This window comes from Anomaloglossus baeobatrachus, unplaced genomic scaffold (genome assembly GCF_048569485.1).
Source record: "Anomaloglossus baeobatrachus isolate aAnoBae1 unplaced genomic scaffold, aAnoBae1.hap1 Scaffold_551, whole genome shotgun sequence".
Lineage (NCBI taxonomy): Eukaryota > Metazoa > Chordata > Amphibia > Anura > Aromobatidae > Anomaloglossus > Anomaloglossus baeobatrachus.
This window is the reverse complement of record NW_027444894.1, coordinates 88,835-115,260: the sequence shown is the minus strand read 5'-3', so window position 1 is coordinate 115,260 and position 26,426 is coordinate 88,835. Positions and strand designations below refer to the sequence as shown.

The window sequence follows — 26,426 nt, the reverse complement described above, 5'->3', positions numbered from 1 at the left end:
TATCCTCTTCTGTTATATAAAAATAGTGGACAATCCCTTTAAGGCGACGTGCACAAGCTGTATTTTATGCCATGTTTTTGCGCGTTTTACGGGTGCAGTTTTGGTCTCAAAACTGCATGAATTTCATTCCCCAGCAAAGTCTATGAGATTTAATTTTTGCTGTCCGCGCGTTAGTTGTTTTTTTTGCTGCATTTTTGTGGTTATCACAAAGATGCAACATATCAAGTCTTTTTGCGTTTTTCCCTTCGTTTGTCACCCATTGAATGTAATGGAGAAAAACACAGCTAAAAAAACGCATCAAAATGCATCAAAAAAGGCATTAAAACGCACAAAACACATGCTTTTTTTAATGCGTTTTTGTGGATTTTTTGGGGGCCAAAAACGCTGCATCTTTGTGTTGTGGTCAGAATAAAACGCAGCGTGCGCACATAGCCTAAGCATTGCTATCTGGCCCCTCCATCCCTATCTACACCCCTGTCTAATTATAACTAAAGCTCGAATTCTGTCATGTTAGGACACGTTCACACAAGCAGGACTATTGTAAATCATTGGGGTTCATCTGGTGTCAGTGGACCCACATTCTTCGGATAGATTTGGGTTCCAGAGGTGAGACCTCTGGAATATGAGACCTCTGGAGTATAAGACCTCGGGTGAGACCTCTGGAATATGAGACCTCTGGTGAGATCTCTAGAATATCAAACCTCTGGAGTATGAGACCTCGGGTGAGACCTCTGGAATATGAGACCTCTGGTGAGATCTCTAGAATATGAGACCTCTGGAGTATGAGACCTCGGGTGAGACCTCTGGAATATGAGACCTCTGGTGAGATCTCTAGAATATGAGACCTCTGGAGTATGAGACCTCTGGTGAGATCTCTAGAATATGAGACCTCTGGAGCATGAGACCTCGGGTGAGACCTCTGGAATATGAGACCTCTGGTGAGATCTCTAGAATATCAAACCTCTGGAGTATGAGACCTCGGGTGAGACCTCTGGAATATGAGACCTCTGGTGAGATCTCTAGAATATGAGACCTCTGGAGTATGAGACCTCGGGTGAGACCTCTGGAATATGAGACCTCTGGTGAGATCTCTAGAATATGAGACCTCTGGAGTATGAGACCTCGGGTGAGACCTCTGGAATATGAGACCTCTGGTGAGATTTCTAGAATATGAAACCTCTGGAGTATGAGACCTAGGGTGAGACCTCTGGAATATGAGACCTCTGGTGAGATCTCTAGAATATGAGACCTCTGGAGTATGAGACCTCGGGTGAGACCTCTGGAATATGAGACCTCTGGAGTATGAGACCTCGGGTGAGACCTCTGGAATATGAGACCTCTGGTGAGATCTCTAGAATATGAGACCTCTGGAGTATGAGACCTCGGGTGAGACCTCTGGAATATGAGACCTCTGGTGAGATTTCTAGAATATGAAACCTCTGGAGTATGAGACCTAGGGTGAGACCTCTGGAATATGAGACCTCTGGTGAGATCTCTAGAATATGAGACCTCTGGAGTATGAGACCTCGGGTGAGACCTCTGGAATATGAGACCTCTGGAGTATGAGACCTCGGGTGAGACCTCTGGAATATGAGACTTCTGGAATATGAGACCTTGGATGAGACCTCTGGAATATGAGAGCTATGGTGAGACCTCTGGAATATGAGACCTCTGGTGAGACCTCATGAATATGATGCCTCTGGTGAGCTCTCTGGATATGCAATCTATCAGATATTTATTGCATATCCTGTGGACAGCCCAATCAGACCATTATACACGTCTGACAAAAAGTTCAGGATATTTGGCCTTTGAGTGAAACTACAGGATAAGACCTTTTCAGGTGAACATAATGTGACCCACTGTGCGCTTTTGGATTCTCATGTCCAACTGTTCAATGTTTCAGGACGTTTGCACAACTTGCTGTTCTCTAACAAGGAGCCTAATGGCAAAATTCACAACAGGTGTTTGATCCATGAATCGCCCCATAAATGTTGGGGTTCAATGAAAAGTGGTATGAGACCCAGATGACACCTAATAATTGATCAGCAGTATCACTCCATTGCGAGGCTTCAACTTGGATTTTCTCAGACGGAAGTTAGAGCTTAGAGCAGTACAGAGTGTCACAAGCAGGTTGTACAGGGACACAGAGAGACTGGAAGAGTCACATAAAGGCATAGAAGTGGATGTCCTTTGGTCATATCCCACATTGATGACCGCTTCATTGTGAACAATGTTCTTCAGAACCGGATGCTGAATGCCACCCAACTACAGGCACATTTAAGGAAAGTGAGAGGCCCCCCCAGTGTCATGTCAGACCATTCAAAATCGTTTCCATCAGTGTCGTCTACGAGCTAGACAATGTGCAAGGTACCTGACCACACCACCAGGCACAGGCGTAATCTATGTACCGGACTACACCACCAGGTACAGGCGTCATCTACGTATCTGTCCACACCACCAGGCACAGGCGTCATCTATGTACCTGACTACACCACCAGGCACAGGCGTCATCTACGTACCTGACCACACCACCAGGTCCAGGCATCATCTACGTTCCTGACCACATCACCAGGCACAGGTGTCATCTATGTACCTGACCACATCACCAGGCACAGGTGTCATCTATGTACCTGACCACACCACCAGGCACAGGCATCATCTACGTTCCTGACCACATCACCAGGCACAGGTGTCATCTATGTACCTGACCACACCATCAGGCACAGGCATCATCTATGTTCCTGACCACATCATCAGGCACAGGCGTCATCTATGTACCTGACCACATCACCAGGCACAGGTGTCATCTATGTACCTGACCACACCACCAGGCACAGGCATCATCTACGTTCCTGACCACATCACCAGGCACAGACGTCATCTATGTACCTGACCACACCCCCAGGCACAGACGTACTCTACACTGGACCACGGACCAGTGGACCTAAACGCTTTTCACTGATGAAAGTTAATTCACGCTGAGCATAAATGATGGCTGCCAATGAGACATCAAGGACAGCGCTATGCATCAGCCACTGCGGTCACCAGATGAGCCATTGGTGGTGGTGGTGTTAGTGTGGGCCAGAGTGTCTAGTCAGAATAGAACTGCCCTACACTGTGTGAATGGTGCAGTGACAGCCCCTACAAATGGAGTAACATCATTAATCCAATCATTCTGCCTCTACATGAACAGCACTGATCTAATGTCATCTTAATGGATGACAATGCTTCAGCTCATCACGGTCGTATCCTTCGGGAATGGCTGCTGGAGACTGGGGGAACCTCAAATGCAGCGGCTGCACTTTCTCCAGATCTGAATCCCATAGAAAACCTATGTGAGAAGCTGAGTCATCGAGTAGAGGTCATAACTCTATACCGCAAAACCTCAATGACCTGAGGGCCACTCTTCATGAAGAATGGGATGGCATGCCTTAGCAGACAATAACTCCACTTGTGACCAGCAGGAGGCTCCATTGTCAGCTGTAAATGATGCTCAAGGCCACATGACAAGTTATTGAGACACTGACATTTTGGGCGTGGGGGGTAAACACCCCCTGGTGTTGGCTTTTGCTTCAATAAATTGTTTGAGATGAGGAGATCACCAATGCTGCTTCTACTTAAATATTCTACTGTCCTGATAAAATATCACTGGAGATGGAACTTTTTAGGTTTTCCTAAATTTTAACCCAAAAAACAAATATCCTGATTTTTATCTAAGTAGTGTAAACACAGTGTGCCCTATAACCCATTGAGAGATTTTTATTTAAGGGATTCTTTTTTAATTTTTCCAGTTTACCTTTTAATAATTTGTTTTATGTTATAAATTTCTGTAGGATTTTCCTCTCTTGTTTTCTTAGGCATTTCATTTTATGATTTTTATTTTGGATTTTTTATTTTATAGTTATTTTTAACTGTTTATTTTAGGTTGTCCATTTTTGCTTCCTATTCTTCTGCTTTCTTAGGATATTACTTTAGATTGAAATTTTCTTTGCGTTTTTTTCTTTTTTTGTTTTCTTATGTTGTACATTTTAGGCTGTCATTTTTATTTCATTTTTGGGTTTTTTTTCCCTTTTAGTTTTTTTTATATCTCTTATAGGTTTTCAACTTTTTTGGGTTTTTTTTTAATATTTGTTTTTAGGTTGTCCATTGTTTTAGTTTTTTTTCTAGCTTTCTTAGGTTGTATTTTTTTATTTTTTTTCTTCGCTTTTTCTCTTTCGCTTCCTTAGATTTATCATGTTTTGATTCTCCATTTTTTAGGCTTCCCTTTTTATTATTTTTAATATAATATAACGTACACTTATACAGTGCCTTGCGAAAGCATCCCCCCCCCCTTGAATTTTTCAATCTTTTCCACATTTCAGGCTTCAAACATGAGGATAAAAATGTTAATGTTCTGGTGAAGAATCAACAACAAGTGGCCACAATTGTGAAGGTGAATGACATTTATTGCTTATTTTAAACTTTTGTAAAAAATAATAAACTGAAAATTGGGGCGTGCAATATTATTCATCCCCTTTACTTTCAGTGCAGCAGATCTCTGAATGATCCAATGTTGTCCTAAATGACTGATGATGATAAATATAAGCCCCTGTGTATAATCATGTCTCCGTATAAATGCCCCTGCTCTGTGATAGTCTCAGGGTTCTGTGTAAAGCACAGAGAGCATCATGAAGACCAAGGAACACAACAGGCAGGTCCATGATACTGTTGTGGAGAAGTTTAAAGCCGGATTTGGTTCAAAAAAGATTACCAGAACTTTAAACATCCCAAGCAGTACTGTGCAAGCGATCATATTGAGATGGAAGGAGTATCATACCACTGCAAATCTACCAAGACCCGGCCGTCCATCCAAACTTTCATCTCAAACAAGGAAAAGACTGATCAGAGGTGCAGCCAAGAGGCCCACGATCACTCTGGATGATCTGCAGAGATCTACAGCTGAGGTGGCAGAGTCTGTCCATAGCACAACAATCAGTCGTACACTGCACAAATCTGGCCTTATGGAAGAGTGGCAAGAAGAAAGCCATTTCTCAAAGATATCCATAAAAAGTGTAGTTTAAAGTTTGCCACAAGCCACCTGGAGACACCAAACAAGGTGCTCTGGTCAGGTGAAACCAAAATCAAACTATTTGGGCACAATGCCAAACGATATGTTTGGCGTAAAAGCAACACAGCTCATCACCCTGAACACACCATCCCCACTGTCAAACATGGTGGTGGCAGCATCATGGTTTGGGCCTGCTTTTTTTCAGCAGGGACAGGGAAGATGGTTAAAATTGATGGGAAGATGGATGGAGCCAAATACAGGATCATTCTTGAAGAAAACCTGTTGGAGTCTGTAAAAGACCTGAGACTGGGACGGAGATTTGTCTTCCAACAAGACAATGATTGCAAACATAAAGCAAAATCTACAATGGAATGGTTCACAAATAACCGTATCCAGGTGTTAGAATGGCCAAGTCACAGTCCAGACCTGAACCCAATCGAGAATCTGTGGAAAGAGCTGAAAACTGCTGTTCACAAACGCTCTCCATCCAACCTCACTCAGCTCGAGCTGTTTACAAAGGAAGAATGGGCGAGAATTTCAGTCTCTCCATGTGCAAAACTGATAGACACATACCCCAAGAGACTGCAGCTGTAATCGCAGCAAAAGGTGGTGCTGCAAAGTATTACCTTACAGGGGATGAATAATATTGCACGCCCCAATTTTCAGTTATTTATTTTTTTACAAAAGTTTAAAATAAGCAATAAATTTCGTTCAACTTCACAATTGTGTCACTTGTTGTTGATTCTTGACCAGAACATTAACATTTTTATCTTTATGTTTGAAGCCTGAAGTGTGGGAAAAGGTTGAAGAAATCAAGGGGGACGAATAGTTTCGCAAGGCACTGTATATGGTTTTAACTAGTGATGAGCGGGCACTACCATGCTCGGGTGCTCAGTACTGGTAACTAGTGATGAGCGGGCACTACCATGCTCGGGTGCTCTGTACTCGTAACTAGTGATGAGCGGGCACTACCATGCTCGGGTGCTCAGTACTGGTAACTAGTGATGAGCGGGCACTACCATGCTCGGGTGCTCAGTACTGGTAACTAGTGATGAGTGGGCACTACCATGCTCGGGTGCTCAGTACTGGTAACTAGTGATGAGCGGGCACTACCATGCTCGGGTGCTCAGTACTGGTAACTAGTGATGAGCGGGCACTACCATGCTCGGGTGCTCAGTACTTGTAACTAGTGATGAGTGGGCACTACCATGCTCGGGTGCTCAGTACTGGTAACTAGTGATGAGCGGGCACTACCAGGCTCGGGTGCTCAGTACTCGTAACTAGTGATGAGTGGGCACTACCATGCTCGGGTGCTCAGTACTGGTAACTAGTGATGAGCGGGCACTACCAGGCTCGGGTGCTCAGTACTCGTAACTAGTGATGAGCGGGCACTACCATGCTCGGGTGCTCAGTACTCGTAACTAGTGATGAGCGGGCACTACCATGCTCGGGTGCTCAGTACTGGTAACTAGTGATGAGTGAACACTACCATGCTCGGGTGCTCAGTACTGGTAACTAGTGATGAGCGGGCACTACCAGGCTCGGGTGCTCAGTACTGGTAACTAGTGATGAGCGGGCACTACCAGGCTCGGGTGCTCAGTACTGGTAACTAGTGATGAGTGGGCACTGCCATGCTTGGGTTCTCGGCACTTGAAACAAGCCTTGAGCATTGCAGTGCTCGCTCATCACTAGTTATGCTGAGATACTAACTGTCCATATCGCCAGAATCCAAAGTCCATTATATGAAGTTTTTGTTTTATTTTTTCCCCTCCTTATTGGCTTTTTTAATTCATTTATTTTTCCCACTATATTTTTTTAACTTTTTTTTTTCTTTTTTCAAGTATTTGTTTTAGATTGTTAATTTTTTAAGGTTTTCTTTTATTTTAGATTATCCATTTATTAGTTGAATTTTTGCATTACTTTTATTTACATGTTTTTTTCTTTCCATTTATTAAGTTTTACTTTTGTTTTCTTCGTTTTTTTATTTGTTCATTTTTTAGTTTTTCTTTTTTATTATAAATTATAAATATATAAAAAGTTATAACCTAATTTGCAGAATCAGTAATGAAGGTGGAGAGCTCACCGCCCCGACCGCCTCATATACATTGAGGGAGCAGTTAATTTAGGATTACGGGATTTTTTTTTTGTTTTTTAATCCCTAAGAATAGTAACCTTGACAATGTATTTAACAAAATGCTAACAAGTCCCACCTAAGTCCCAGAGTTTGTGGGGGAGAAACGAGCAAAGGATTAATGGGCGTCACAGGATTTCGAGAAGAGAGACTTAGAAGAAAATCCACCGGTGAGCCTTCATGATTCGGGACAGACGCCCGCTCTGCTACCACCGGACCAGGATGGCGGGGGTGTGGACCCAACTTATGCGATCCAAGAACCTGGTCCTGGTCATCTCCATCCCCCTCCTACTGCTCCCCCTCCCCCTTCTGCACCCCAGCAGTGTAAGTATCAGACTTACGACCACTTTTTATTACTCGGGATCACGCCCTGTGCCCCCCCAAACCATGACAGCAATCAGGGGGCGCACAATCGGGTATGCACCAAAACAAAGAATGGGTCAAGACTGACGAGCACAGTCATGGGGCTCTATGGACGGCAATGTTATAAGGGTACTGTGAGATGTGACTGGATGGCACCGTAATGGGGGCATTATGGGGGGACACTGTAGTTGTGATGTTTAGATTGACACTGTTATTGGCCAAACATGTCTTGGCCACTATAGATGGCACTGTTATACAGACACTGTAATGAGGACCATATTCTTCTAGAGACACTTTGGTCAACAATGATAGGAGGGTGTTATGGATAGCAATGTTAGGAGGATGATATGGATGGTACTGTTATAAGGACATTGTGGATGGCCTTGTTATTATAAGGGTGCTGTGCACGGCACTATTGTGGATTGCACTTTTATGGAAACATTTTGAATGGCACTGTAATGGGCACATTGTCAATGGCACTGTAATGGGTACATTGTGAATGACAATGTAATGGGCACATTGTGAATGGCACTGTAATAGGCACATTGTCAATGGCACTGTAATGGCGACATTGTGGATGGCACTGTAATGGGTACATTGTGGATGGCACTTTAATGGGCACATTGTCAATGGCACTTTAATGGGTACATTGTGAATGACAATGTAATGGGCACATTGTGAATGGCACTGTAATAGGCACATTGTCAATGGCACTGTAATGGGTACATTGTGAATGGCACTGTAATGGGCACATTGTCAATGGCACTGTAATAGGCACATTGTCAATGGCACTGTAATGGCGACATTGTGGATGGCACTTTAATGGGTACATTGTGAATGGCAATGTAATGGGCACATTGGGGATGGCACTGTAATGGGTACATTGTGAATGGCACTGTAATGGGCACATTGTAAAGGGCACTGTAATGGGGGCATTGTGAATGGCACTGTAATGGGCACATTGTGAATGGCACTGTAAGGGGCACATTGTGAATGGCACTGTAATGGGCACATTGTGAATGGCACTGTAATGGGCACATTGTGAATGGCACTGTAATGGGGACATTATAAATGGCACTGTAATGGGGACATTATAAATGGCACTGTAATGGGCACATTGTGAATGGCACTATAATGGGCACATTGTCAATGGCACTGTAATGGCAAAATTGTGAATGGCACTGTAATGGGGACATTGTGAATGATACTGTAATGGGCACATTGTGAATGGCACTGTAATGGGCACATTGTGAATGGCACTGTAATGGGGGCATTGTGAATGACAGTGTAAAATGCATTGTGAATGGCACTGTAAGGGGCACATTGTGAATGGCACTGTAATATGCATTGTGAATGGCACTGTAAGGGGCACATTGTGAATGGCACTGTAATATGCATTGTGAATGGCACTGTAATGGGGACATTGTGAATGGCACTGTAATGGGGGCATTGTAGATGGCACTGTATGTAAAGCGCTGTGGAATTAATAGCGCTATATAAATGAATACAATTATTATTAATTATTATTATTATTATGGACGGCCATGTAATGAAGGTATTATGAATGGCACTTTAATGGGGACACCATGCATGACACTGTAATGCGGAAATTATGGATGGCACTGTAATGGGGGTGGTATGAATGGCACTGTAATTGAAGCATTGTAGAAGGCACTGTAATAGGGGCACTATAATGTGGGCTTTGTGAATGGTACTGTAAGGATGGCATTGTGGATGGCACACTAATGGAGCATTGTGAGTAGCACTGTAATGTGCACTATAATGGGTACATTCTGAATGGCACTGTAATGGGGCTATTATGGATGGCACTGTAATGGGGCTATTATGGATGGCACTGTAATGGGGCTATTATGGATGGCACTGTAATGGGGCTATTATGGATGGCACTGTAATGGGGCTATTATGGATGGCACTGTAATGGGGGCATTATGGATGGCACTGTAATGGGGGCATTATGGATGGCACTGTATTGGGGGTATTATGGATGGCACTGTAATGGGGGTATTATGGATGGCACTGTAATGGGGGTATTATGGATGGCACTGTAATGGGGGTATTATGGATGGCACTGTAATGGGGGTATTATGGATGGCACTGTAATGGGGCTATTATGGATGGCACTGTAATGGGGGCATTATGGATGGCACTGTAATGGGGGTATTATGGATGGCACTGTAATGGGGGTATTATGGATGGCACTGTAATGGGGGTATTATGGATGGCACTGTAATGGGGGTATTATGGATGGCACTGTAATGGGGGTATTATGGATGGCACTGTAATGGGGCTATTATGGATGGCACTGTAATGGGGGCATTATGGATGGCACTGTAATGGGGCTATTATGGATGGCAATGTTAACACTGGTTCCTTTCGGCTGACAATACAGGACGCTCTATAATGGCCCAATATGACAACTGGGTAATTATTGGGTAATGGGGGAGAGCAGATGGGTATGTGTCCTGTGAGCCATAGGTGACACATCTGATCTCCTCTCCATATACCATATATCATGATTAACCCGTTATATACCATGTAGGTAGAACTAGTAATGTATCTGTACTGATTTTGACCCATATCTCTGTATTTTGGGTTTTCCTTCTTGTTATAGGAATCCTCCTGCGCCTACGTCCTCATAGTGACCGCCGTATATTGGGTGTCGGAGGCCGTTCCCCTCGGAGCTGCTGCCTTGGTTCCCGCATTCCTCTTCCCACTTTTTGGGGTTCTAAAATCCAGTGAGGTGAGATACACTCAGATTAGGACATGTCTGTTCATACTTCACAGGTGTCTTCTTCCCCTCACAGTGTAAAGAGTGTCTCCCTCTGTGGAGGACTCAACACGACCGTGTATGACACAATCTTCTATGTGTTTGAATGGACAGTGTGTAATACCACACTTCTCCACTAGAGGCCACTGCAAAAGAAAGGTGCAATTTCTCCCTATTTCTGCATTATAATATATGTATATATGTACTATATGGCTATATAGCCAGGAATTACCCAGGATGCACTCCTGGGCAGTGGCACGTGATGGCGGTAATTGAGAACATGGAATTCTGGGAATGTTCTGCGGCTCTGGCGACTCCTTAGTTACAGACGGATCCCGACCCCGGGTCTTTGGCCTTGTTCCCTCCTGTTTCCAGCTCCACAGATGAGATGATTAAATCCAGCTACCTCCGCGTAACCTCCGCCAGGATTCCCAGTCTAAACAATGTCATAAACCTTGTTATTACATTACCCAGAATGCCGTGCGGGAGAAGCGCACTTCTGGGGGGGGGGCAGCCGAGGATATAGGCAAAATAAAAGAAGACCCCAGAATAGTGGATCCATATTGTTCCTATATACCGCCATATGGTCTATGTTGCCATTGATACTAAGAATAAAACACCCATGGTCATATAGTGCTATACAATGCCCAAAAGCTAGTGAATGGCATTCTGTATAGAGATAATAGCGCCATACAGTGCACAAATAATTGTCACTGGGTGTGATGGGATAACAGGGGACCGGAGCTCCTAGACTGGTCCTAGCTGTCCCTGATCCCAGAGATACCTCTGATGGTGATGATGTCTGGGCCGCCTTCCTTGCCCTGCTCCTGGACAGCCCTGATCTAATACCCCAACCACAGGGGAAGGCCGGGACGGGAGTGGTAGAAGCCACAGATAAGGAAAAACAGGAGAAACCAAAACTATCATACGGCACGCTCACACAGAGTAATCAGACATCAAGTGATAAGGAGGAAAATAAGAGCAGGGAGGAAATAACCAGCCGACAGGAGGAACTCCACAGCACACGGACCGGGATAGCAGAAAGCTATAGTCGGCATGGGAAGACAGGCTCCACCATCTTAAAAAGGCGGTTACTAACTGTGATAGGTCTCCAACAACATGTGATCAATAAGGTAACCAGCAGGAATTAACTCCTGCTATCCTGATCACTAATGAGCACACAGCTGGACGACGCCCGAGCCTGTCTGTGCAACTCAGAGGCACCAGAGAAAGCATGGTGAGGAGTGTCAGTCTGCGGTGTGAACAGCGCCACACGAGGTGCGAGTCTAGAGCAAAACGCTGTGACAATAATACCGCCAAAAGGTGCATAATACTGCTAAACACTGTGAGCTGATTGATGATGTTGGCCTTGAGACAAAACCCCACCCACAATACACATTTTTGATTCATTTATAAATTTGCAGAAAAATAATGGCGCTATATAATGTCAATATAATACTAAACACTTTTTTTCAATGCAGGCATAATACCGCCTGCCGATAAAGTGTCATTCAATGTCAATGTAATAATACGCCGAATTGCAAGAGTCTTGTATAATGCACAAATAGTACCTTCAGAAAGTGCATAATACTGCTATATAGTGTCAGTGACAAGTGTGCTGGTAACTTTGACAGGCTAACCCCGACCCCAAACACACACTCACTCACACAAATTTTCAATCAGTGTGCTGTATTATTTTATTTAGTTATGTATAAATAATACCGCCATATAGCATCAATATAATGTAGAGACAATACTGCCCTTCAGTATAGAGACATAAATTCAGTGTGTTATTATTAAATGGTTGTCTATGAAGAGATAATACTATCTATAATCTAGTGCCATATAGTGCACAAATAATACCGCCATATAACCTCAATGTAATAATGAAGAGATAATACTGCCCATCAGTATACAGACATATAAACTCAGTGTTATTATTAAATGGTTGTCTATGCAGAGATAATACCATCTATAATATAGTGCTACATAGTGCACAAATAATACAGCCATATAATATCAATGTAATAATGAAGATATAATACTGCCCATCAGTATAGAGACATATAAATTCAGTGTAATATTTAATGGTTGTCTATGCAGACATAATACCATCTATAATACAGTGCCATATAATGCACAAATAATACCGTCATTAAGTGCATATGATATCAAAGTAATAATGAACACATTTTAATGATTAGATAATACCGCCTAACAGTATTGTGCCAATGGAAGATGTTCTGTGTAGAATCAATGACATTCATAATTAAATGCCATATGGTGCACAAATTATGCCTCAATAAAGTGTATAATACTGCCATATACAGCTAATGAGACACTGAGATACCACCCCTAAACACATTTGAATCAATGTGCTGCATTATCTTAATTTAATTATGTACAAATAATACCGCCATATAACGTCAATGTAATAATGACGAACTTTAAATAAAAAATTAAATACTGCCCCAACAATAAAATGCCATATAATACCAAATATTAAAATTACTGACTTTCTGTACAAATAATACCGTCCGTAACATAGTGCCATAAAGTGCATCAGAATTTTGCCATAAAGTACGTCATACTGCTATACACTGTACAAATAATGGCGCCATATAGCATCAGTGTAATAATGAGCTACTTGTATTACAGAAGTAAGATCGGGGAAATATAATGTCCTGGTCATACCTCTGGAAAACAAGTGGGATGTATCACACTGATTCTATATGGCGGTATTATTTGTACAGTGTATAACAATATGATGTACTTTGTATAATGTCAATGTAATAATGATACACTTGCATTAGAGAGATAAGACCAGAACAATATACACTCCTGTTTGTACCCCTTCAAAACAAGTGGCTGTTATTGCACTGATGCTATTTGGCGGTATTATTTGTACTGTGTATTGCAGTATAATTTACATTATATAATGTGAATGTAATAATGATCCACTTGTGTTACAGAGATAAGACCTGAACAATATACTGTCCTGGTCGTACCTTTATAATACAAGTGATTGTTATTTCACCAATGCTACAGTATATGGCAGCATTATTTGTACATTGTATAGCAGTATGATGCACTTTATATAATGTCAATATAATAATAATCCACTTGTATTACAGAGATAAGACCAGACCAATAGACTGTCCTGGTCGTACCTCTGCAATACAAGTGTCTCATTAAACCGATGATATATGGCGGTATTTTTAGTACAGTATATAGCAGTATAATTTACATTATATAATGTAAAAGTAATAATGATCCACTTGTATTATAAAGATGAGACCGGAATAATATACTGTCCTGTCCATACTTCTATAATACAAGAGGCTGTTATTACACCAATGCTATATGGCGGTATTATTTGTACAGTATATAGCAGTATAATTTACTTTATATAATGTCAATGTAATAATGATCCACTTGTAGTACAGAAATAAGACCGGAACAATATACTGTCCTGTTTGTACCTCTGCTATACAAGTGGCTCATTAATACACTGATGCTATATGGCGGTATTATTTGTACAGTGTATGTACTTCATATAATGTCAATGTAATAATGATCCACTTGTATTACAGAGATAACACTGGAATTACTGTACTGTACTTACCTCTGTAATACAAGTGGCTCTTTTTACATTGATGTTATATGGCGGTATTATTTGTACAGTGTATAGCAATATGATGTACTTTATATAATGTCACTGTTATAATGATCCACTTGTATTACAGAGATATGACCGGAACAATACACATTCCTGTTGGTACCTCTGCAATAGAAGTGGCTCTAATTACATGGATGCTATATGGCGGTATTATTTGTACAGTGTATAGCAGTATGATGCACTTTTTATAATGTCACTGTTATAATGATCCACTTGTATTACAGAGATATGACCGGAACAATACTCTTTCCTGTTGGTACCTCTGCAATACAAGTGGCTCTTATTAAATGGATGCTATATGGCGGTATTATTTGTATAGTGTATAGCAATATGATGTACTTTATATAATGTCAAAGTAATAATAATCCACTTGTATTGCAGAGGTAAGATCAGGACAGTGTATAGCCATATAATGTAAGTGTAATAATAACTGTCTATACCATCCATAATATAGTGCCAGATGGTGCACATATAATAGTGCCGTAAACGGAAAAGTGCTGCTATATGCTGTGGGTGATATATTTTGGTGACTACTACTCCTCACACCCATAGTCAGCGACATTCTGTAACCTACAGAGGGAACCTGCGGGATCTGGAAGAGAAGGCAGAGAATTAGCGCAGAACTTTTCCTTCCTCAGTGGGGCGGCGGACGGATCACGGAAAACAAAGCCGCCATTCAGCTCCAGCCACGGGATCCTGCCCACCCGAATAAGAAGTTTTTTATTAGAAATAGCTCCCCGTGTATTGTGGGGAGGGGGAGCGGGGAATGAGGTCATCTCAGTGGGGCAAAGGTGGCACGGGCGGCACCAAGGTGACTGCGGTGCCCTACAGGGCGGCATTCTCTACTGTAAGGGCTTTATGGGGGAATCAGTCCAGAATGGCGTCATCCACGGAAAGTGAGAGGAGAATGACAACGTCCATATAGTGCATAACATACCGCCCTAAAATGGAAAATATCATGTATCACTAAGATATCAATAGTCCTGCCCCCCTCCAATATTGTGCAACCCCTCCCTGGCCCTGATACTGAGGTGAACAGCAGTATTATCTGTGCACTATAGCACACTACTATGTGTGTACTATGTAGGTTCCTATGGTGTTAATATATATCGCTGTTACTTGAACATTATATCGCTATGTTGTATTGGCATCATATGGCACTATTATGTGTTCACTATAAACTCTACTTTGTAGTCTTTTTGGTATAAAAATGTATCAGTGTTACATTGGCACTATATAGCGCTTTTATGTTTTTACTCTAAGCACTATTAAATAGTTCCAATATGGCATTAATATATATCCCTACTATTTGGGCACTATATCTCATTTTTACTTTGGCACCATATGGCACTATTATGTGTTCACTGTAAACACCACTATGTATGGTCTGTGTAGTGTTATGTAACTTTGGCACTGTATGGCACTATTATATGTTCACTGTAAACACCAATATGTATGGTCTCTGTAGTGTTATATTACTTTGGCACCATATGGCACTATTATGTGTTCACTGTAAACACCACTATGTATGGTCTGTGTCGTGTTATGTAACTTTGGCACTGTATGGCACTATTATATGTTCACTGTTAACACCAATATGTATGGTCTGTGTAGTGTTAACATATTACTATGGCATCATATGGCACTATTATGTGTTCACTATAAGCCCTACTTTTAAGAGTCTGTATGGTATAAAAATATATCACTGTTACTTTGGCAGTATATAGCACTTTTATGTTTTTGCTGAACGCACTACTATATAAATCCAATATGGCATTAATATACAGTATATCCCTATTATTTGGCAACTATATATAATGTTTACTTTGGTACTGTATGGCACTATTATATGTTAACTGTAAACAGTACTGTCTTTGTACAGTACTAGTGTATATCACTGTTACTTGTGCACTATATTTCATTTTTTACTTTGGCACTGTATGGCACTATTATGTATTCACTATAAGCCATACTTTGTAGAGTCTGTATGGTATAAAAATATATCAGTGGTACTTTGGCAGTATATAGCATTTTTATGTTTTTACTGTACACACTACTATATAGGTCCCATATGGCATTAATATATATTCCTACTATTTGGGCACTATATCTCATTTTTACTTTGGCACCATATGGCACTATTATGTGTTCACTGTAAACACCACTATGTACAGTCTGTGTAGTGTTATGTAACTTTGGTACTGTATGGCACTATTATATGTTCACTGTAAACACTACTGTCTAATCTGTATGGTTCTAATGTATATCACTGTGACTTGGTCCCGATATATCATTTTTACTTTGGCACCATATGGCACCATTATGTAGTCAGTACTATATTGGGTATTTTATGTTGTTACTTTGGGGCTATTAAATGATCACCGTAATAACTATTATGTAAGGTCTGTATGGTGTTAATATAAATCACTGTATCGCATTTTTACTTTGGCACTATATAGCACTATTATTTGTTCACTGTTATATAGGGTGTGTATTATATTAATATGTACCTCTGTTTCTTGGCCATAATACAGTCTGTTTTTACAATGCCACTATATTATTTGTTCACTGTGTATATAGTATATATAGTATTACCATGTATCACTATTGTTGTTGCACTATATGGCGCTATTATGTAAAAACCGATATTCTGCACTATATGGCGGTATTATTTGTTCAATGTTGGAATTACTATGTGGGGTCTGTCAGGTGTAATTATTTGGTGTTATATTGACTTTTAAATATTTTCTATGCCAAGATTTGTATATGTAAGCGCTGTCAAAAACTGATATTATGCACTATATGGCGGTATTAGGTGTTCAGTGTAGGCATTACTATGTGAGGTATGTCAGGTGCCATTATTTGGCACTATTTTGACTTTTAAATGATTTCTATGCCAGGAATTTGTATACCTAAGCAATGTCCAAAAACTGATATTCTGCACTATATAGCGGTATTATGTGTTCAATGTTGGAATTACTATATGAGGTCTGTCAGGTGCCATTTTTTGGCACTATTTTGACTTTTAAATGTTTTCTATGCCAGGATATGTGTTTGCAAGCGCTGCCCAAAATTGATATTCTGCACTATATGGCGGTATTATTTAGCATTTTCACTAAATCTAAAGGGATGAAACATTGGTTATGTTTTTTTTTTCAGCCTCCGAATAGAATCAGTGAAGCAGAGTCTATCAGACAATGGGGGAAGGGTATGGGGTATAAATTTAGGAGGAGGACATGATGTCACCCATCAAAAAATGGACGGGGCTTGAAAACCTGACCCGAAGAATACTGGTTGTCAGTGATAAAAGTGCTGCTAATCCAGCTTAACCCATACAGGAGGACTGTGTATTTTGGATATAGTTATGTAACCGCAATCCACCGCCAACTGGCTAAATATGAGCAGATTGGCGTCTGGGGTGTTAATGGTGGCCGGGATCCATTCCGCCGTCTTTCTTCACATATGGTCTCACATTTTTCCTCCGACCTCCCATCGCCTTTCGCTTTGGAAGCTTTAACGTGAAATTTATTGTTCCCACTGATCACAAGATTCGGGTCAGATAATGGTTTTCTGATGTCTGAAGAACTCATCATCCGTGAGAAATCGCAAATTCTCCAACTATAAACACCGCCAGATAACTCACATGACTATACCTGCAACCAGGCTGCCAGATACTGGCTCCAAAAGGCTTATTATTAAAGTCCTATGTATCAAAAAAAATCTGTAAAGATATATTGCAATACTCATACTGACCACTAGATGTCACTGTACAGAAAAACCGCAATCTCACTTTACAGCAGCTGCAAAACAGAACAGATCCAGGTCTATTATACCAGATTGCACGAAAAACAGAAGCTTTCCATCTACATGTGTAAAACCGCTTATCTGCCCATAATATATCAGAATCTAGTGACTGAGGATTAGGACAGACATTGAGAAGGTCACTGAGCAAGGCTGAGCTGTGCATCACTCATTCTTCAATCCTTTATGATGGTTTTTCCTTACAGGTGGCTGCAGAATATGTGAAGAACACAACACTCCTGCTCATGGGGGTGATATGCCTGGCCGCATCGGTGGAAAAATGGAATCTGCATAGGAGGATTGCTCTGAGGATGGTGATGGTGTCCGGAGCCAAACCGGGAATGTGAGTACCTGCAAGAGGAGGAGAAGTACTATAATACTGCTCCTATGTACAATAATATAACTGCTATAATACTGCCCCCTATATACAAGAATATAACTGCTATAATACTACCCCCTATATACAAGAATATAACTGCTATAATACTGCTCCCTATGTACAGGAATATAACTACTATAATACTGCCCCCTATATACAAGAATATACCTGCTATAATACTGCCCCTATGTACAAGAATAACTACTATAATACTGCCCCCTATATACAAGAGTATAACTACTATAATACTGCCCCCTATGTACAAGAATATAACTACTATAATACTGCCCCCTATGTACAAGAATATAACTGCTATAATACTGCCCCCTATATACAAGAATATAACTACTATAATACTGCCCCCTATGTACAAGAATATAACTACAATAATACTGCCCCCTATATACAAGAATATAACTGCTGTAATACTGCCCCTATATATAAGAATATAACTACTATAATACTGCTCCCTATATACAAGAATATAACTGCTATAATACTGCCCCCTATATACAAGAATATAACTACTATAATACTGCCCCCTATGTACAAGAATATAACTACAATAATACTGCCCCCTATGTACAAGAATATAACTACTATAATACTGCTCCTATGTACAAGAATATAACTACAATAATACTGCCCCTATGTACAAGAATATAACTGCTGTAATACTGCTCCTATATACAAGAATATAACTACTATAATACTGCTCCCTATATACAAGAATATAACTGCTATAATACTGCCCCCTATACACAAGAATATAACTACTATAATACTGCCCCATGTACAAGAATATAACTACTATAATACTGCCCCCTATGTACAAGAATATAACTACTATAATACTGCCCCATGTACAAGAATATAACTACTATAATACTGCCCCCTATGTACAAGAATATAACTACTATAATACTGCCCCCTATATACAAGAATATAACTGCTATAATACTGCCCCCTATGTACAAGAATATAGCTACTATAATACTGCCCCCTATATACAAGAATATAATTACTATAATACTGCCCTATGTACAAGAATATAACTACTATAATACTGCCCCCTATGTACTAGAATATAACTACTATAATACTGCCCCTATGTACAAGAATATAACTACTATAATACTGCCCCTATGTACAAGAATATAACTACTATAATACTGCCCCCTATGTACAAGAATATATCTACTATAATACTGCTCCTATGTACAAGAATATATCTACTATAATACTGCTCCTATGTACAATAATATGACTACTATAATACTACTATGTACAAGAATATAACTACTATAATACTGTTCCTATGTACAAGAATATAACTACTATAATACTGCTCCTATGTACAAGAATATAACTACTATAATACTGCCCCCTATATACAAGAATATAACTACTATAATACTGCCCCCTATATACAAGAATATAACTACTATAATACTGCCCCTATGTACAAGAATATAACTACTATAATACTGCCCCTATGTACAAGAATATAACTACTATAATACTGCTCCTATGTACAAGAATATAACTACTATAATACTGCCCCTATGTACAAGAATATAACTACTATAATACTGCCCCTATGTACTAGAATATAACTACTATAATACTGCCCCTATGTACAGGAATATAACTACTATAATACTGCCCCTATGTACAGGAATATAACTGCTATAATACTGCCCCTATGTATATGGATTTGTGGAGCTGAGTGTTCTCTGGTGTTTCTCCCCAGGCTGTTGATGTGCTTTATGTGCTGCACGGCTCTGCTGTCCATGTGGCTTTCTAACACGTCGTCCACGGCTATGGTGATGCCCATTGTGGACGCGGTTCTGCAGCAGCTGACGAGTGCTGAAGAGGATCATGAGGGATCTGTGGTGAATGGATCTACAGAACCAGAAAACACTCAGCAGAAAGGTCACTTATGGAACTAAATATGTCCCTTTTTAATGTCTTATAACTCTACCAATAATCACATTAACATCAAAGACAATACTTTTTTTATACCCCCCCACCCCTAAAGTTGCTCTATAATAAAGCTGCCATCCACAAATGCCAACCACCTGGGGTCTCCAGCGTCTCCGGTGATGGCAGAACAGTCATGTGACATCTATCATTTTCATTTTATATCTGACCCTTATATTAAATTCTCAAAATTCATGTTGGACTCTGCAGGTGGAAAGGAGAAGCAGAGCCAGCCTTCCATAGAGCTCATCTTCATAAACGAGGAGTAAGTAGAACTCAACGGATGAATCACAATAAATGTAAGATGTATACGAGCGCATTGTCACTATGTATCTGAAACAGCTTAATGCTTGTAAGTTCAGAGCTCAGTGGTTGTTTCCTACTTATGGAGCTGCAAGTTCAGAGCTCAGTGGGTGTTTCCTACTTGTGGAGCTGTAAGCTCAGAGCTCAGTGGGTGTTTCCTACTTGTGGAGCTGTAAGCTCAGAGCTCAGTGGGTGTTTCCTACTTGTGGAGCTGCAAGTTCAGAGCTCAGTGGGTGTTTCCTCCTTATGGAGCTGTAAGTTCAGAGCTCAGTGGGTGTTTCCTCCTTATGGAGCTGTAAGTTCAGAGCTCAGTGGGTGTTTCCTCCTTATGGAGCTGTAAGTTCAGAGCTCAGTGGGTGTTTCCTACTTGTGGAGCTGTAAGTTCAGAGCTCAGTGGGTGTTTCCTACTTGTGGAGCTGTAACTTCAGAGCTCAGTGGGTGTTTCCTACTTGTGACTGTAAGTTCAGAGCTCAGTGGGTGTTTCCTACTTGTGGAGCTGTAAGTTCAGAGCTCAGTGGGTGTTTCCTCCTTATGGAGCTGTAAGCTCAGAGCTCAGTGGGTGTTTCCTACTTGTGGAGCTGTAAGTTCAGAGCTCAGTGGGTGTTTCCTACTTGTGGAGCTGTAAGTTCAGAGCTCAGTGGGTGTTTCCTCCTTATGGAGCTGTAAGCTCAGAGCTCAGTGGGTGTTTCCTACTTGTGGAGCTGTAAGTTCAGAGCTCAGTGGGTGTTTCCTACTTGTGGAGCTGCATGTTCAGAGTTCAGTGGGTGTTTCCTTCTTGTGGAGCTGCAAGTTCAGAGCTCAGTGGGTGTTTCCTACTTGTGGAGCTGCAAGTTCAGAGCTCAGTGGGTGTTTCCTACTTGTGGAGCTGCAAGTTCAGAGCTCAGTGGGCATTTCCTACTTGTGTAGCCATAAGTTCAGAGCTCAGTGGGTGTTTCCTACTTGTGGAGTTGCAAGTTCAGAGCTCAGTGGGCATTTCCTACTTGTGTAGCCATAAGTTCAGAGCTCAGTGGGTGTTTCCTACTTGTGGAGCTGTAAGTTCAGAGTTCAGTGGGTGTTTCCTACTTGTGGAGCTGTAAGTTCAGAGCTCAGTGGGCGTTTTCTACTTGTGGAGCTGTAAGTTCAGAGCTCAGTGGGCGTTTTCTACTTGTGGAGCTGCAAGTTCAGAGCTCAGTGGGTGTTTCCTACTTGTGGAGCTGCAAGTTCAGAATTCAGTGGGTGTTATCTGTTAAATTGCTTTTATTCTAACCTGTAGCTATTGTACCTGTACTGGCTACAGGTATCTCTATAGTACTGAGGAGGAGGATAGCCGTAAGCAAGGGAGTAATACACCACTATAGGGTTAGACAAGACACCGGGCACCATTTTACTCTGTAAACATGATGAAGCATCAATCTGGAGCACATAGGTCTGCATAAGGGCTGCATACACCAAACAATCATCTATTTTAATCAAGTCTATTTGCAAATATGCTTCATTTTTTCAGATTAATTAATTATTTAATATATTCTTTTTTTTATCCTAGGGCAACAGCAAAGGATCTAAGCAAACTCATACAAAGCAAGGTATAACTAATATCAGTAAAACTTGGGTGGGCTTAAAGAATGTCATAGCCCTGGTGGGATGGTTGAACTCTATATATGTATTTCTTTCTTTTCTTCTAGCAGAATCTGAATGGCGTTCATATGATTGCCAACCCAATGAGAATTGTGAAGCCCCCGACTAATGGGCAGACCCTAGCTCAGGTAGGACTATTATAATGACTGCACATACAGACCCTTACAATAAATGTCATGCAACTAACATTGTCATTATCCTTTACAGACACAGATTCTGGTTCTTCCATCTACTGAGTCCAAAGACCCAAAGACCATGGGAAAATACAGATCTAAACACGACCACATGATCTGCAAGTGTCTGTCACTAAGTATCTCCTACGCAGCGACCATTGGTGGCCTCACCACAATTATTGGGACCTCCACCAGCCTCATATTTCTAGAGCACTTTAAGAAGTAAGAACTTGAGGTGTACTCCTTATTCTTCTCCTGTGCAAGAATCTAAGAACACCGCCACCTGTGTACAAGAATATAACTACTATAATACTGCCCCCTATGCACAGGAATATAACTACTATAATACTGCTCCTATGTACAAGATTATAAGTACTATAATACTGCTCCTATGTACAAGAATATAACTACTATAATACTGCCCCTATGTACAAGAATATAACTACTATAATACTGCCCCTATGTACAAGAATATAACTACTATAATACTGCCCCCTATGTACAAGAATATAACTACTATAATACTGCTCCTATGTACAAGAATATAACTACTATAATACTGCCCCTATATACAAGAATATAACTACTATAATACTGCCCCCTATGTACAAGAATATAACTACTATAATACTGTCCCTATATACAAGAATATAACTACTATAATACTGCCCCCTATGTACAAGAATATAACTACTATAATACTGCCCCTATGTACAAGAATATAACTACTATAATACTGCCCCCTATGTACAAGAATATAACTACTATAATACTGCCCCCTATGTACAAGAATATAACTACTATAATACTGCCCCTATGTACAAGAATATAACTACTATAATACTGCCCCCTATATACAAGAATATAACTACTATAATACTGCCCCCTATGTACAAGAATATAACTACTATAATACTGCCCCTATGTACAAGAATATAACTACTATAATACTGCCCCTATGTACAAGAATATAACTACTATAATACTGCCCCTATGTACAAGAATATAACTACTATAATACTGCCCCCTATATACAAGAATATAACTACTATAATACTGCCCCCTATGTACAAGAATATAACTACTATAATACTGCCCCTATGTACAAGAATATAACTACTATAATACTGCCCCCTATGTACAAGAATATAATTACTATAATACTGCTCCTATATACAAGAATATAATTACTATAATACTGCTCCTATATACAAGAATATAACTACTATAATACTGCCCCTATGTACAAGAATATAACTACTATAATACTGCTCCTATATACAAGAATATAATTACTATAATACTGCTCCTATATACAAGAATATAACTAAACAAGAAAAAGACTGTACAAAGGCTTAGAAACTTTATATAATTTTATTAAAGTCAAAGCTTACAAAAGGTATAAAAGGTTAAAAAAGGGAAAATGAAAAGAGAGAACCAGCAGGTGGCGTACTCACACCACAACCCAAAAAAACAAAGTCTTTAGAAGTAGTATTACATGTTCTGGTTTCTCACTCCACAACCCAGGTATACGATTTCTCCACTCTTAGTGTGCTGTTACCTTGCTTATTCTTATACGTGCACCTGCTGTTTTACATCCTGAAACTGCCTAACTCCTTTTTGCATGATTATTGGCCCTTGGGACATGCCGTTTGGCAGTCATTTATAGCCTTTCTTGTAAGCAGTGAATGGTAGGTTTTTCAGTATGGTGCTTCAGCACATGTAATACTACTTCTAAAGACTTTGTTTTTTTGGGTTGTGGTGTGAGTACGCCACCTGCTGGTTCTCTCTTTTCATTTTCCCTTTTTTAACCTTTTATACCTTTTGTAAGCTTTGACTTTAATAAAATTATATAAATTTTCTAATCCTTTGTACAGTCTTTTTCTTGTTTATTTGCATTTATATCTGTATATGGCTTTTTCCATGTACACACTATGGCACGGGTTCTATTCCCGTGTATGTTGGTTGTTCTAACCCTATATAAGAATATAACTACTATAATACTGCCCCTATGTACAAGAATATAACTACTATAATACTGCCCCTATGTACAAGAATATAGCTTCTATAATACTGCCCCCTATGTACAAGAATATAACTACTATAATACTGCCCCCTATGTACAAGAATATAACTACTATAATACTGCCCCTATGTACAAGAATATAACTACTATAATACTGCCCCCTATGTACAAGAATATAACTACTATAATACTGCCCCTATATACAAGAATATAACTACTATAATACTGCCCCTATGTACAAGAATATAACTACTATAATACTGCCCCTATGTACAAGAATATAACTACTATAATACTGCCCCTATGTACAAGAATATAACTACTATAATACTGCTCCTATATATAAGAATATAACTACTATAATACTGCCCCTATGTACAAGAATATAACTACTATAATACTGCTCCTATGTACAAGAATATAACTACTATAATACTGCCCCCTATGTACAAGAATATAACTACTATAATACTGCCCCCTATGTACAAGAATATAACTACTATAATACTGCCCCTATGTACAAGAATATAACTACTATAATACTGTCCCTATGTACAGGAATATAACTACTATAATACTGCACCCTAAGTACAAGAATATAACTACTATAATACTGCCCCTATGTACAAGAATATAACTACTATAATACTGCCCCTATGTACAAGAATATAACTACTATAATACTGCCCCCTATGTACAAGAATATAACTACTATAATACTGCTCCCTATGTACAAGAATATAACTACTATAATACTGCCCCCTATGTACAAGAATATAACTACTATAATACTGCCCCCTATGTACAAGAATATAACTACTATAATACTGCCCCTATGTACAAGAATATAACTACTATAATACTGCCCCTATGTACAAGAATATAACTACTATAATACTGCCCCCTATGTACAAGAATATAACTACTATAATACTGCCCCTATGTACAAGAATATAACTACTATAATACTGCCCCCTATGTACAAGAATATAACTACTATAATACTGCCCCTATATAAAGAATATAACTACTATAATACTGCCCCCTATGTCCAAGAATATAACTACTATAATACTGCCCCCTATGTACAAGAATATAACTACTATAATACCGCCCCTATGTACAAGAATATAACTACTATAATACTGTCCCTATGTACAAGAATATAACTACTATAATACTGCACCCTATGTACAAGAATATAACTACTATAATACTGCCCCCTATGTACAAGAATATAACTACTATAATACTGTCCCCTATGTACAAGAATATAACTACTATAATACTGCCCCTATGTACAAGAATATAACTACTATAATACTGCCTCTATGTACAAGAATATAACTACTATAATACTGCTCCTATGTACAAGAATATAACTACTATAATACTGCCCCCTATGTACAAGAATATAACTACTATAATACTGCCCCCTAGGCAGGATGACATGGGACTGAATCTATATTGAATGCCTTTTGTTCTCTTTGCAGTCGGTACCCGGATGCGGAGGTGGTGAACTTTGGTACCTGGTTCGTGTTTAGTTTGCCCATTACGGTCATCGTGCTGTTCCTGACCTGGATCTGGCTACATTGGTTGTTTCTTGGGTGCAAGTAAGAGACCGTCTGAAATTAGAGGACAATATTTGGCCCATTGCTGTTTCTGTTGTCATTTATGATTTGGGCTTTTTATATCTTTAGTTTTAGGGAAACCTGTTCCCTCAGTAAGAAGAAGAAAACCAAACACGAGGAGTTATCAGAGCAACGAATCCAGGAGGAGTATGAGAAGCTGGGGAAGATGAGGTACGAGGTTAGCTAAAAACCTGACATCAGAAAGGTTACTATGTGTAGTTGCAGTCAGTGCTCTTAAGTTACTTTGTGTACTTTTATCCAGTGCTTTAAGGTTACTTTGTGTAGTTTCATCCAATACTGTAAGGTTACTATGTGTAGTTTCATCCATTGCTCTAAGGTTACTTTGTGTAGATTCATCCAATGCTGTAAGGATACTTTGTGTAGTTTCATCCATTGCTGTAAGGTTACTTTGTGTAGTTTCATCCAATGCTGTAAGGTTACTATATGTAGTTTCATCCATTGCTGTAAGGTTACTATGTGCAGTTTCATCCATTGCTGTAAGGTTACT

The 26,426-nt window shown here is 39.9% G+C and overlaps 1 protein-coding gene across 1 annotated transcript in view; it reads left to right on the top strand.

Moving 5' to 3' along the window:
* The first annotated feature begins 7,397 nt into the window (after window positions 1-7,397).
* The window catches only part of LOC142283822 (solute carrier family 13 member 4-like), a 39,841-nt gene continuing 20,812 nt past the window's right edge, over window positions 7,398-26,426 (top strand). The window contains exons 1-10 of the mRNA XM_075333161.1: window positions 7,398-7,502; window positions 10,174-10,302; window positions 18,016-18,152; window positions 19,942-20,123; window positions 20,382-20,436; window positions 21,997-22,036; window positions 22,139-22,216; window positions 22,296-22,483; window positions 25,781-25,900; window positions 25,988-26,089. Coding sequence (XP_075189276.1) covers window positions 7,401-7,502; window positions 10,174-10,302; window positions 18,016-18,152; window positions 19,942-20,123; window positions 20,382-20,436; window positions 21,997-22,036; window positions 22,139-22,216; window positions 22,296-22,483; window positions 25,781-25,900; window positions 25,988-26,089 — 1,133 coding nt within the window. The 5' untranslated portion in view covers window positions 7,398-7,400. The remainder of the gene's footprint in view (window positions 7,503-10,173; window positions 10,303-18,015; window positions 18,153-19,941; window positions 20,124-20,381; window positions 20,437-21,996; window positions 22,037-22,138; window positions 22,217-22,295; window positions 22,484-25,780; window positions 25,901-25,987; window positions 26,090-26,426) is intronic.